The sequence below is a fragment of the Zophobas morio genome, unplaced genomic scaffold, assembly GCF_036711695.1.
Source record: "Zophobas morio isolate AGI-343-1 ecotype UQ-CSIRO unplaced genomic scaffold, CSIRO_AGI_Zmor_V1 ptg000049l, whole genome shotgun sequence".
Lineage (NCBI taxonomy): Eukaryota > Metazoa > Arthropoda > Insecta > Coleoptera > Tenebrionidae > Zophobas > Zophobas morio.
In genome coordinates this window covers 2,078,508-2,093,988 of record NW_026972154.1, presented here as the reverse complement: position 1 = coordinate 2,093,988, position 15,481 = coordinate 2,078,508, and the positions used below count along the sequence as shown (strand labels likewise).

General features: G+C 40.7%; 1 protein-coding gene across 2 annotated transcripts; it reads right to left on the bottom strand.

Moving 5' to 3' along the window:
• Positions 1–13,513: 13,513 nt before the first annotated feature.
• LOC135142658 (vanin-like protein 1) lies at positions 13,514–15,481 on the bottom strand. Of its 2 annotated transcripts, none has more exons than XM_064074398.1 (7): positions 15,401–15,481; positions 15,189–15,344; positions 14,853–15,142; positions 14,590–14,804; positions 14,438–14,542; positions 14,227–14,391; positions 13,514–14,174 (listed from the first exon to the last, which is right to left on the bottom strand). In XM_064074398.1, the coding sequence occupies exons 1-7, from the start codon at positions 15,446–15,448 to the stop codon at positions 13,633–13,635; spliced, it is 1,521 nt and encodes a 506-aa protein (XP_063930468.1). In that variant the 5' UTR covers positions 15,449–15,481; the 3' UTR covers positions 13,514–13,632. The 2 variants fall into 2 exon arrangements, with proteins under 2 accessions (XP_063930468.1, XP_063930469.1); XM_064074399.1 differs by having other exon boundaries at positions 15,189–15,338; positions 15,401–15,465.

Sequence of the window (15,481 nt, the reverse complement as noted above, 5' to 3'; positions counted from 1 at the left end):
AATATGTGCTCTATCTGAGTTATTGCTCTTTAATGTATATCCTAAGTACTGGAATTCTTTCACCTGTTCAATCTTCTTCCCTTTCCATGCCCACTCTTCCTTCTCCTTTCTTACTTTCTTCCCAAACACCACCATTTTTGTTTTTTCCACATTCACTTCCAATTCCTTTTTTTTTACATACTTCTCCAAACTTTTAATCATTGCTTTCATTTCTTCTCTTTTCTTTGCCACAATCACCAAATCATCTGCGTACGCCAACGACCACACTTTCTCTTTGCCGACTACCACCCCTCCTGTCTGTGCTTTTCTGAACATTTCATCTATATCTCCTAGATAAGCTGCAAACAATGCGGGGCTGAGTGGGCATCCTTGTCTCACTCCTCTATTTGTATAAAAACTCTCACTCTCTATTCCATTCACTCTCACCGTTTTTACTGTTTCTTCATATATTTCTTCCATTTTCGTTACCAAGTATGCATCTACTCCCTTTCTCCTCAAATACTCCCACATTTTCTCTCTATTCACGCTATCAAACGCTGCTTTGAAATCTGTGAACAATGCGTAGATTCGTCCACCCTCTTTCCTTATTTCTCTTCCCACTAAATGCCGCAGGATGTACACATTGTCCATAGTACTTCTTCCTTTCCTAAACCCTGCCTGACCGTCTGGTAACATACCCCTTGCTTCCATCTCCTTTCGTAACCTCTCATCGAGTATCATTGCACATATCTTGTACGCCGTATTGAGCAAGGTAATCCCTCGGTAGTTCTTCACATCACTTTTTTGCCCCTTTTTAAATAATGGGATTATTATACCTTCTCTCCACTGCCGAGGAAACCCTTTTCCCTTCCAAACTCCATTTACCACTTCTCATATCTGTGCTTTCACTTCTTCTGTCCCGAACATCCATGCTTCGTTCTGGATTCCATCCCCTCCTGGTGCCTTTCCTCTTTTCAGTCTTCCAATCTGTCTTTCTATTTCATTTTTTGTTATTTCCGAACCTCTCCACATTTCTTCCGTCGTTGTGATTCCTTTAGTTATTATGCAGCATTTTTCCTCACAACCTCCCAATAATTCCATAAAGTGTGTTTTCCATTCATGTATTTTGATTTTCCCGCTGATTTCAGTCTTCCTTCTCCGTTCCTTGTTTATATATCTCCATACTTGCTCTTCTGTTTTCAGGGACTTTATTGTCTTCTCTTCTTCTTCTCGTTTTTCTCTTTTTCTTTCTTCCCATTTTCTCCTATAATTCTCTCTTGCTTTTAGGTACTCTTCTTTCCTTCCCTTGTTATTCTTCCATTTTCTTAATTTTTCCCTTGCTTTTCTCTTCAATTCACTACATTCTCCGTTCCATCCATTATTCCTCCCATGCCATATGTATATCTTTCTTTTTTCCGTAGCTTCTACAATTAGGTTGCTCAGTTCCACCATCATAGCTTCTACATCTTCTTTTACTTCGAATTTCTTTTTTTCTAGTCTACTTCTGTATCTTTGAATTCCCTCTTCATCCCATATTCTTTTTTCTAATTCTTTTCTTTCGTGTCTTCTCTCTTGTTTTTCGTACTCTTGCTCTTTTCCTTTGATTTTTATTTCTAGAGGCATGTGGTCTGATTCTACCCTTTCCCCCACTTTGAAACTCTCTATTTCTTCCCACGCCTCTTCGTTGACAATCCCATAATCTATAATTGATTCTCCCCTCGCCCCTATGTACGTCCATTCTCCTTCTTCATCTCCTTCCTTGTTTCCATTCAAAATTTCCCATCCCATTTCTTCTATTATCTGCCACAATATTTTCCCTTCTTTGTTATTTGCTTTATCTTTTGATCCTCTTTTCTCTCCCTTTTCTTTATCTATTATTCTTGTCCCCTTATCGCCCAATCTTACGTTAAAATCCCCTCCTGTAAGTATTTTTTCATCTCCTTTTTCTTTTGTTTCCATTTCTATGTTTATCTTGGTTTCCTCCATTTTCTTGCTATAAACGGTTATTATTTTCCATCGATTGTTATCCAGCTGTATTACTTTCTTCATTAGTGCGTTTTTATTATTACTTCCCTTTTCCAATTCTTGCAGTTCTTTTCGAATTCCCATTACTATTCCCCCGCTTGCTCTCCCCTTTTTCTTTTCCTTTGTCGCCCCTTGACACTCCCACACATATTCTTGTGGTAGTGTCTCTTCCAATTTCTCCCAGTTTTCTCTCACCCAAGTCTCTACTAGCCCCACAACATCAAATTTTCCCACGTAATCCCAGAACTCCTTTTCCTTTTTTCGTAACCCTTGGACATTCCAAAACAGTACCTTCACCCCTTTTTCTCCTAATTTTGTACCAGCTTCCCTTTTTCCGATTTCCCTATCTACATCCTTTATTCCTTTTCCTTTTCTTTTGCCTTGTTTGCTTCCCTTTTTCCTCGTTTTCTTCCTTCTCTTTTGGCTCTTTACTAAAAATTTTCTGCCTTCTTAAGTCTGCCCTCTTCTTCATCCATTTAAAATTTCTGCCGTCTACAGTTAACTTTTTATATCCCATTCTAACCATTTTTCCTTTATTTCTCTCTTTTATTGCCTTTTCTTTTATCTTGTTTTGAATTTTTCTTTCCGTTTTCGTCAAATCATCATTTATGTAAATTGACGACCCTTTTAAGTTCTTCTTGCTTTTCATTACATTTATTTTTTCTTCTCTGTTTTTGAATTCCACTACATAAACTTTCTCTGCAATTTTGTACGCGCTTTTAACTTTACTCTCTACTTTGACTTTCTCTTCTAAAAATTTTGTCACTTTTCCAATTATCTGCTTCTGCTCTCCTGTTTCTATTTCCAATCCCATCATCACTACTTTATTTCTTCTCTTTTCTCTCTCCATTCGATCTAGTTAACTTTCTACTTCATCCACTCTCTTTCCCATTTCTTCCTTAGCTCTCTTCCATTCTTCATACTTATCTCTAATTTCTTGATTTTGCTCCTGTAGTTGATCTCTTGTTTGCTTTAATTCTTCTCTTATTGTTTTAAGCTCCTCTTTAAGCTGTGTATTCCATTCGTTCAATAATCGTTTATTACTTTCTCTCATATCATCTCTGATTTGTGTCGCAAGTTCGCTGATCATCTTCTTGACCTCCTCCATCTCTATATCTTCTTGATTTTCCTTCTCTCTCGATTGCAGAGGTGATCTTACTGTTATTTTGCTTCTTTGGAAGACCTGCTCGTTCTCTTTCGGCGACTCTACTTCTCTATCATTACCTCTTTGTCTTTGACTTCCTTCACGGCGGAAGGATATAACCCAGATCGTCTCTTCGGAGGTTATTCTCCTATCCGTGTTTACGTTTAACCGATATCTGTGCTGATCCCTCGATTTTTTCTCCCCTATCGCTTCGCTGTTATCGTTTCACTTAAAAACGGCTCCGCACTTTTTGCACTTCTACTCGTAATTGTACTTGCTAGTATTTTAGTAAATTATTGCCACTAATGCTGGTTTCCTTTTAACATTGCCTGTATTATCACTGGTGTGAATTTTCGCACACGAACTCCTCCGCACACGTCCGTTCGCTTTGCCGGCTCAATTGGGAATCCCCTATGAATACTCGTATATAACTTAATATCATCCGCAAAACCAAGACAGACGGGATGGATTCTAGCAAGTTATTTATATAAATATTGAATAGAAGCGGACCTAGGTTAGACCCCTGTGGGACTCTAAATCTTGAGACAAATTCATAACAACAAAAACCATTGTAGAATACATAGTTGATTCTAGTCGACAAAATGACGTAAACATTTGCAGGAGACGGTCTAAACGCGTTAGAAAAGTCGACATATATTACATCTACCTGTGTTTTGTTATCCAATCCTATCGATAAGTCGTGAGTAATGAGTTAATGACCGATAGATTCGTGATAGTAGATCTGCCATTTATAGATCCATGATGTTTAGAAGAGAGATAAGATTTCACATTAGCATAAATGGATTTATATAATACTCGGTCGGTAGTTCTGCAGGTTATTGGGATCTCTTTTTTTAACGATTGGTGTTTTACTCGAGCTGTTTTCCATCAGTTAACCTTTTGAATTCGCTGAGATACACAATATTTTTTGTTTTGACCCAAAAAGTCACAAACTAACATTCTTATTATACAGTGATTTTCAAGGGCATCAATACCTGTGGGGGCGGACCCGCCTGAGACATAAGGCTCGTATCTTCTAAGATAGGTATAAGATTTTTGGTTGCAGAGATTGCGCTGTAGCAGATAAATTTCATCCAGATTAACCTGCAGCATTGTGCACGACGACAGTTTTGTGTCGTCGCCAAGACAAGATGCAGAACACTATAGCAATAATCCAAGAACCATGAATAGTAAAATCCAGGATCGTCGGGTTGAGCAATCATCTGTACGCCCTAAATTAAATGATTGCAGAAACTCCCACAAGAAATAACCAGACTGACCCTACGATGGCGACGAACCGCAAGAATCAGGCCAATGAATTGGCTGCTGGAACGTGAACATTACGACAGAACCATCCCGGCTGGCACAAGTCGCAAGGGAAATGGGCAGGTATAGAAGACACATCCTCGGGTTCAATGAAACACGTTGGAAAGGAACCGGGGAACATATGACAGGAAATGGCGACCTCTTTTTGTACTCGGGGAAAAATCAAAGTGAGAAACATGAAAGCGGTGTTGACATTCTAGTAGGCAAGCAGATACGTAACCTCATAATAGAGTGGAAACCGATAAATGACAGAATCATCACCGTACGAATCCAGACACAACATAAGAAAGTCAGTATAATCCAGTGTTATGCTCCTACAGAGGTGTTGAGAGCTACGCTCGACAAGTTTAGAAGAGGAGGCATAATCTTTTTATTAGGTGACTTTAATGCAAAAGTAGGTTGCCACAACACAAATTTAGAGCAGGTCATAGGAAATCATGGATTGGGAATGAAAAATCATAACGGGGTAGACTCATTGATTTATGTAGCAGTCACCAAATTATCATAGGTGGCACATTATTCCCGCATAAGGATTTCCACAAAGCGACATGGAGATCCCCTGACCAGGTTGCTTTTTGTTATATTTATCAATGATCTATTAGAGCTTCTTAATTGTAAAGTACTGGCATATGCAGACGACATAAAGTTATACTCTTCAATTAATAATATCAATGATGTTAAAATCTTTCAAACTAACTTTGATAAATTAGTAAATTACTGCAGTAATGTTAAACTGGTATTAAATACTGAGAAATGCTTCTATATGACATTCACAAGGAAAGTAAATCCTGTGCATTCTACGTATACTATAAATGGTCAACATCTAAAAAAACGCCAAAATGCTAAAGATCTAGGTATAACATTTGATTCGCAACTTTCTTTTTGGCAACATGTTAACAATATTTCCCTAGCGTCGTTCAAGATGCTAGGATTTATATATCGAACTGCTAAAGATTTCACTGACCCGATCTTAATGAAAATATTATATTTTGCCTTTATTCGAGGCAAACTTGAGTATGGTTCCATTATCTGGTATCCTTATTATGCGTCACATAGCCTGGTACTTGAAAAAATTCAACGCCGTTTTCTCAAATACTTGTGTTTCAAAATTGATGGTAACTATCCTGAGCGTGGTGTAGACTATAACTCTCTATGATCAAGACACCAAATACTTAGCTTAAGTAACCGAAGGGATATCCATAGTGCAAGATTTCTGTGGAAGCTTATACATGACAAGATCGACTGCCTCCAATTGCTATCTAGCGTCGATTTCTACGTGCCAAGAATAGCTTCTCGACACGCAAGTACCTTCTTACCACTACGACCAAGAACCAACTTGTTACGTAAAGCGCCACTATCGCATATGTACATAAATGCTGGAAAACTATATGAAGATATTTTTTGTTGATGTAAAATGTAATGGGAAAGCATTTATTATTATTTTCATATTACTATATTTTTTTTATAGTATTATTGTATGTACTACTTTTTGTTTTTTCTCTTTTTAGTATTGTCCTATAAAAGGATTGTATATCTGTTGGGCAATAAAAGTTATTTATTTATTTATTTATTTATTTATTTATTTATTTATTTATTTATTTATTTATTTATTTATTTATTTATTTATTTATTTATTTATTTATTTACCACCGCACCGTGAACCAAATAGACCACATCGCAATTAGTAGCAGATGGAGGCAAACGTTACTAGACGTAAGAATCTACAGGGGCGCGGACATAGCAAGCGACCACTACCTGCTCATTAGCAGAATCAAGCTAAACACAATGAGAAAACCTCATGTACATAAAATAAGTAGACCAAAATTCAACATTGACCTTCTCAAGGAAGACGGTATGGCAGAATAACTTCAACAAGCGTTCCTAGAAAAAACTAATAATATAGGCATAGGCTAAGAGAGTGGGAACAGTTGGGAGACGGCCCGAAAAGCAATGCTCGCATCCGCCGAGCAAATTCTGGGAAGAAAACAAGGCGATAGAAAACACTGGATCACCAATGAAACATGGGACAAAATCGGACTTCGCAAGGTAATACACAACATGTTGAATAACACAAGTGCAACGGAACAAAAAAACAAACTGAGGGAAGAATATAGAGCAGTAAATAAAACAGTGAAAAAACTAGCCAGACGGGATAAAAGACAATGGGTAGCAAACTTAGCCCAAGAAGCCGAAACAGCAGCTGTCCAAGACAACTTGCGACAACTGTACAAAATCACCAGACAATTAGCGAATAAGAATTTTGCCAGCAACTGCTCAACTGTGAAAGACAAAAATGGAAAAAATCTCAGCTCTACGACTGACCAAATAAACAGATGGTATGAACACCTTAACACTAGCTTAAGTACGCTCCCCGATCGAAACGAAGATGTAAGTGAATCTCTAACTCCTTCAAATGACGCAAGAATTCCCACAACTGAACCAAGCTGCGAAGAGTTCAAGAAAACTATAAAACTTTTAAAATATAACAAGGCAGCAGGCCCAGACAATATGTGTTGCTCCAGAATTACTGGTAGATTGCCCGGACATTGTCGAAACCGTCATTTACCCACTTATAATAAATGTTTGGCAACAGGAAAAATTCCCTGACGATTGGAAAGACTACCTAAGAAAGGTAACCTAACCTTATGCAAGAACTGGCGCGGCATTACACTGCTCAATGTAATAAACAAACTCGTCGGGACCATCCGGCACACCAGACTCGCGGATACACTAGAACCAACCCTACGAAGGGAACAAGCAGGTTTCAGGCCACACCGATCAACTATAGACCACATCAACACCTTACGCCTTATAGTAGAACAATCGCAAGAATTCCAAACACCGTTAGCATTATGCTTCGTCGACTTCGAAAGAGCATTCGACATGCTTCATCAGGAGGCAGTGTGGAAGATTCTGCAAAATAGAGGAGTCCCTGCAAAGATCGTCAACTTGATAAAAGAGATGTACCGCGCAACAAACTGCAGAGTGATGCATAAAGGCAATATCAGCAAAGAAATAGCAGTAAGAAATGGGGTAAAACAAGGTGTTCTGTCACCACTGCTATTTACCATATGTTTAGACCACATCATGAAGAAAATAAATGACACAGCAAGTGGTATTCGGTGGGACATGGTAAGCAGACTCGACGATCTAGAATATGCAGATGATATCTGTCTCATCTCACAGTCCGTACGAGCGATGGCACATAAACTAACCAGGTTAAGCGATGAAGTAGAGAAGATTGGAACGAGTACAGGAGTTCACTTATCTAGGCAGTATTATTGAAGAGACTGGAGGCACAGAACCAGACGTAAGAATTAACAAAGCCAGAAGGGCGTTTGGCAGGCTCAGCAATATCTGTAAGTCAGGTAACTACTCCCGTGAGGTTAAGTTGCGCATTTTCAACACGAACGTTAAGTCAGTTCTCCCATACGGCACGGAATTCTGGAAGATCACAAAGAACATAGCAAGTCAACTGCAAACTTTCATAAATAATTGCTTACGTAAAATACTACGTATCTTCTGGCCAAGAAGGGGACAGGAAAAAATAAGAATAGAAATCAGACGTAGAAAATGGGGCTGGATACGCCATACTCTTCAGAAACCGTCAAATCACATAGCCAGACAAGCACTTGATTGAAACCCCCAAGGACAGCGAACTAGAGGACGTCCAAAAAGCACATGGAGAAGAACAATCATACAAGAAACAAATGCCCTTACTAAGACGTGGAATGAAATAAAATCTATCGCGAAAGACAGAGCCCGATGGAGAACACTTGTGGAACCCCTATGTTCCTCCTAGGAATGATGGGAATATATATATAGCAATAATCCAAGAACCATGAATAGTAAAATCCAGGATCGCGGGGTTGAGCAATTTAAATGACACTGTCGTTTAAGGTACCACAATAGAATCTCCAAGGACATCTATCTACATTTCCAGGAATATTAAAGTCGTCCTCCTACCTCAGGTCAGCTCTAGGGATGTGACTGCGGTAACTGTTAAGTGTAACATAGGAAGAGGCGAAGAGCAACTGGTAATAGCATCCGTGTACTTACCACAGCAAACACATGAACCATGTCCAACATGGGAGATGGTGAACTTGGTGAACCACTGTCACACCGGAAATATAAAACTCATCATCGGTACCGATGCACATGCCCACTGTGTGCTGAGGGGGAGCAAAGATACTAATGAAAGAGGAAGAACACTAGCTGAATATCTTTTGGCAACAAACCTAAAGATTCTCAACCGAGGCTGCGAATCAATTTTCGTAACATCGCATAGTCAGTCAGTAACAGATATTACACTGGCTACATGGCATATCTCACAATATACAATGGAATGGTACGTTTCCAAAGAGGCGTGAATATCAGCCCATAAATGGATTATGTATAATTAAAATGTATAGACATAGAGACAAAGACGTACCGGAACCCTAGGCTGATGAACTGGGCTTTATACAACGAAGAATTGGAAAACAGACTGGGGACCTCCGTACACTCGATACCAACAGAATATAAATCGACAGAAGACATAGAGAAAACTTTGACCATTATCAACGACTCTCTAATACAGCTTATGAGAAAAGTTGCCCCCTAAAGAAGGAAGGCCTGGGCAAAGGTACACCATGGTGGAACCGAAGACTCGGCCTACTTCAATCGGGGCTAAGAAAACTTTTCAATAAAGCAAAAAACACTAAGAAAACTGAAGACTGGGAAGCCTATAAAGAACACCGGAAAGAGTTTAAGAAAGAATTAAGAAAATGGAAATGGGAAACTACATAACGTCGACTGCTTCGGCTGCAAGGCTGAAGAGTGTTCTCTCGACGGGATTTCTAAAAAAAGAAGGTGGCACTTTTACAGCCACCTTGGAAGAGTCCGCAGAACTTTTGCTGCAGACTACGTTTCCAGGTAGTACAAGGATTACCTCCCATTCCAAAAGGGATGTCGCCGATGCTCAACTTTCCCCGAGGGACTGTGCGCTGGCGGCAAAGGTAGTCACCGAGGCAAGACTGGAGTGGGCAGTTGGCAGCTTTTCCCCATATAAATCTCCGGGAGTGGACGATATCTATCCCGCCTTCCTGCAGAAGGGAATGAGCAGACTACGCCCTATCTTGTTGCCAATGCTTTGGGCGTATGTGTACCTATATGTATTAGCTTAACACCATTTTTACTGAAAACGCTAGAAAGACTAAGCGAAAAAGAGATTCGGGAGACCGCTTTAAGCAAGCAATCTCTACATCCGACCCAATATGCCTACAACCAAGGAAGATCCACGGATACGGCCTTACACACAACTGTAAACCGTATAAAGTGGGCGATAGAAAACAAACACTCCACCTTAGGAATGTTCTTGGATATTGAAGAAGCGTTCGATAAAACGACCTTCAAAAGCATAGAATTGGCCCTAGAAGAGCACGAACCACACCCCTAGTAGGTGGATGACCGGTATGCTGAGGAATAGGGAAATACTGATTAATGTAGGTGACACTGAGATCGATGCTGTTGTAGACACGGGATGTCCCCATGGAGAGGTAATTTCTCCTGTACTGTGGCATACTGTCGTTGACAACCTGATACGACGCCTCAATGATCTTAGTTACCACACAATTGGATACGCAAATGATCTAGTCATTTTACTGACAGGAAACAACGCAGACACATTATGTGAAATAATGCAAGCTGCAGTAGCATTAGTCGAGGAATGATGCAGCGGACAAACCCTCTCCGTAAATGGAGAGAAGACGAAATTAATCCTGTTCACTAGGAAAAGGAAAATTGGCACACTACAGATGCCAAAAATATTTAACATAACGCTTCAACTTTCGGACGAAGTCAAATACCTGGGAGTTGTATTGGACTGGCGACTGAACTGGAAGAAGCATGTAGATGATATGGTTACGCCTGACGGGCGAATAATTTTAGTCGGAGGTAGGTAAAAACTCAACAATTTATTTCTTTAACTGGAATTACACTATAACAGCGATAACTTTGCAATAACTTAAATGCATTCCTCATTCGATTCTTGACTGAATGATGAATGAATCATTCCCGACGATGGCCTCTATTTATCCATTTTTCGGCGATCCAGCTCTTTCTCGAATTGGGTATTCGCGACTTCCGCTTCCAGGCTTTTCGAGCGCCGCTTCGAGACTTCTGGGCTCGTCGCGACATCCGCTTGTATCCACGAGGCCGATGAGTCAGACTACATGCGGGAAGCAACGCGTATATACTAGAAGACGCATAGACGTCGTACTGGGGCGGCGTATGGGTTTATTTCGTAACATTGCCCCCTCCTTAGTTCAGAAACGTCGACGGTGTCCCTGTTGTACTCCATGAGGCAGTCTAAATGGACGATCTTCATTTTCGTCTTCGACCCTCGTCGAATTCTGTCAACGACATCATTGATTCTCGTCACGACATATGGACCTTCCCAGTCTGGTGATAATTTCGGGCAACGAGCTTTCCTTCTTCGAGGATTATAAAGCCATACAAACTCCCCTGCCTGGAATCCTACTGAGTTATCCTTAAGGTCGTAACGTGTTTTCATTCTGTCACTCGCCATCCGGATTTTATGGCGCACCGTTTCTTGAACGCTCAGCAGCTTCTCCTTCAAGCCATCGACGTAGTCTATAACCTCCTTTGGTTCTTCACTCGGAGAGCCAAACAAGATGTCACAAGGCAGACGAAGTCCTCTTCCGAAAACTATCCGCGCCGGTGTCTGCCCCGTCGTGTCATGGACAGCTGATCGATAAGCCAGTAGGAATAGTGGAAGATCTATCCCAATCTTTTTGATGATCTGCCACCACTTTCGCAAGATGTTCTTCCATGGTACGATTGAACCGTTGCACCATCCGATCCGACTGCGGGTGCAACGGGGTAGTCCATGTCTTCCGTATCCCTAGTACTTCAGTAATCCTTTGGAATAGATTTGACTCGAAGTTTCTGCCTTGGTCCGAATGGAGTTCCATAGGGACCCCAAACCTGCTGATCCAGTTGTCAATCAGCGTTGTTGCAACCGTAGTGGCTTCTTGGTTCCGTATGGCATAAGCTTCGGGCCATTTGCTGAAGTAATCGCTGACGACCATTATGTACTTATTCCCGTCCTCGGTCACCGGGAAAGGACCTGCTATGTCCACTGCAATTCTTTCGAAAGGCGAACCGACGTTGTATTGATGCATCGGCCCTCTCGCTCTAGTCCGTGGTCCCTTGACCGCCGCACAGGTCGTACATCTCTTGCACCAGCTGTCAACATCTTCTCGACAATGGACCCAGTAAAATATCTCCCTAACTTTAGCAAGCGTCTTGTTGAATCCAGAATGAGCACCAGAACCACCGTTGTGCATTTCTCGAAGTACTTCCTTGGTTCTAATGGCCGGAACAACCAACTGCATGGTAGTATGTTTCCCATCCGGACTCTCCCAAGCTCGCTTAAGCAATCGATTCTCAACACGCAGGGAGTTCCACTGAGCCCATAACGCCTTGAAAGAGGGTGATTTGTCTGATATCTCCGACCAAGCTGGTCGTTCTATCCCATCTTCTTTCCATTTGAGCAACGGCCCAATATCTACGTCCTCCTCTTGGTCCTTTCTAAGCTGGGCGGTAGTCCATTCTTCATCTTCCACAACTGCTGTCCTCCCACAGTTGATCGACGTTTCACGCTGCTCGATCTTGTCGCAGTGTTTACAATTCTTACACGGTCTTTTCGACAAGGAGTCCGCATTATTGTGGAGCTTACCAGCCCTGTGTCGAATTTTGAAGTGATACTGTTGGAGTCGTTCAAGCCATCTAGCTACTTGTCCTTCGGGATTCTTCATCTGAAGGAGCCATGTGAGGGCTGCGTGATCGGTTCTAATCAGGAATGCGCGTCCATAGAGATACTTATGGAAGTGTTCAACAGCCCGGACAATCGCCAGCAACTCCTACCTCGTAGCATAGTAGCTCTTCTCGGGTTTCGAAAGTACGCTGCTGAAGTACTCGATGACTTTTTCTTCCTTGTTCTGCACCTGCGACAATACAACACCTATTGCAATGTTGCTAGCGTCCGTGTCCAGGATGAACATTCCCGATGATTGAGGATAGGACAGAATAGGACTAGAGCATAGTGCGTTCTTCAATCTTTTAAAGACTGCTTCACATTTAGCAGTCCAATTAAACTGAGACTTCAAATCCGTCAGCCTGTACAGAGGAGCAGCAATATCAGCAAACCCGTTGACAAACCTTCTGCAGTACGTGCACAATCCCAGGAAACTACGGACTTCGTGTTTATCTCTTGGTCTTGGCCAATCGCGAATCGCATTGATCTTTGTTCCCGTAGTCTTGATCCCGTTTGCCGAAACAGTATGCCCCAGAAATTCTACTTCTTTTTGGAAGAGGAGGCACTTCTTCGGGTTCAACTTCAAATTTGCCTCCTTCATTCGGCTAAAGACCTCTTGGAAGTTGGTCATATCTTTTCCATTGCCATGATGTCGTCTAAATAAACCAAACATGTTTTCCATGTTAACCCTCGTAATACCATCTCCATCAGCCTTTCAAAAGTAGCCGGAGCGTTACACAGTCCAAAAACGCATTACGGTAAATTGATACAAGCCGCTGACCCTCTGGATCTACACGGAATTAGTCAGACCGATGCTGTGCTACTTACTTATTATTTTGCACATTCTAGATAGATTTACTTAGTAAAATTTTGAGCTGACGTCATTATATTTTTAGTGGGGATAAACAAACACTTTTTTTGGTTAGCTCTTTAACACCCACACGAAATTCTCAATAAACATCTAAAATTTTCACAACAATCTGACAGGATTACTTGGCTAGTGAACTCACAAACAGACGACAGACAGATCGACGGAAACTGAAGAAAATTAGCATTTACTCAAACAAAACTAACAAGAATGAAAATTCTTTAAATTTAAACTTCTTAACAAATTGTTTTCCATGTTACTAGAAAAATTGTCTTTTGAATTGAAAAATATTTTATTTTACCCAGACATCCATTACAAAATACACTTAATAGGTTGTGACATTGTAAAAATTATATTAAAAACTAATTTATGTTTCAGCTTTATGAAAACTTGTGTACATTATAGACTCAAAACTATCAAAGTCCTTGAAATGGACTTGCAGTCCCCGTATCAGAATCATCTTCACCGCCATCATTCCCTCTCGGAAACATCTTGTCCGAAATCTCGTCCATAAATAGCAAAAGTCAGTACCCGATTCTGTGATTTCTTAAAAGCGAACGTTCTCTGGATCACCGTTTGCCCATCTTCATCCACTTGTTTACCACTCCATTCCGTCTCATTCGCGTTAATCGGCCGAATCGAACTCAACAAAGAATTGGGAAACTGCGTCGTACTTGCATTGTCTTCGAAATTAGCTGTAATCGTAATATTCTCAAACTTTACAGGCCACACAATTTCGTCGTACTTCGGAAATCTTTGACCACACGAAGATATCGAAGAGTTGAGACAAGCGATGACTCCACAGATTTCAAAGCCACCGTGTCCGAGACTGGGGTAGTGCCGAAGTCCTGAGAAAGCCACCAGGAGGTAAGAATACGAAGTACCGGTTTCTTCGCTTGTGGTCAAAGTGATGTTGAAGTTACAACAAAAGAACTTTTCTGTGTTATTTCCGTGACAAACTTGATCTTCGATTGTTTGCGAACTGTTTGTGTCTAAAGGTGTCCACGTGAAATCTGAAGCCAAACATTGTTGAAAATTATTTAAGTCTACAACGAGAAGAAGTACTTTGAATGCTGTCATCGATCCATGTAGGGAAAGCGTCCATTTCTTTACCCAATTCGTCGACATTCTGAACTTCGGGAGCCACCACAGTTCCATTTACACTTTCATATATTAAAGTTTTAGAACCTCCTTGAGCAACAATTGTTTGCAAAATGGTATCGTGAGCACCTGCAACTCGGGGTTAGATTTTCGAAAACTGACAAATATGTTGTACCTCTGTGAACTCCAGTTCCACCAGCGGACATTAGTGGTAGGTTTCCACCAGCAGCAAACAACATAATGTTGTGGGTGTAAGCGAACATCTGCTGACTTTGAAGAGCTGTAAAGACGATTTTAAGAACAGTTCGTGACGACGTACCAACAAACCGGTTAAAAATGGTAGCTCTGAGCGCCAGTTGGTGGGGTAGATGATGGCATCTATATTCGCATTCAAGAGGATTTCAGCTGGATATTGGAACAAAATATCAAAGCAAGTAAAAATACCAAACTTGACACCAAAGTCGGTTTCAAACGTTTCTATTTCAGGTAAATCGGTTCTGTCCGTTAGGTGCTCATCACCAAAGAGATTGAACTTGTGATATCTAAAATCAACAAATGAGTTATTGGTTCGTCTTACCAGAACTACAAACCGACTGATGATGGTACCGTTTCTATCAAAAACTACATTTGTGTTGTAATAGTAGTTCCCAGTATTCTTACAATTTTCGCTAGCACTAGATGACGTGTTATCACACTTCACTTTTTCAACTATGTTAGTGACGAGGTATGTGTTAAAGTTGATTGCCAGAGAAGATAATTTTTTCATATAATCTGGATATTCTTTGGAGTGGTAAAAGGGGTTGTCCCCGGTTGCCATTTCCACAGATGTTTTACGAATAAAACCAAGACTTGCTTCAGGAAATATGATCATGTCGAGTTTCTAGGAGCAACTAGTGAAGACAATTTTAGATTTTTTGTTAAACTACCTTATTATTTGTGACCACTGTAGTATTTAATATATCTAAATACTTGAGGAGGTTCGCTTTTATTATTTCATCGTCTGTGAGAGTTTCCGTGTAGAGTGGGTCAAATTCCACGACGGCGATGGTTGCTGAAAGGGTGTCCCATGGTGAAGCCTGTAACTATACTGATTTAGATTTTTATCCTTATGTGTTTGTACGTGTTTTTGATTATTTACCTGAGAAACAGAAACTAAAATTAGTGAAAATAAGATGAGTGGTAACATCTTCGTCAAGAAATTGTTGCGTACTGAAATATC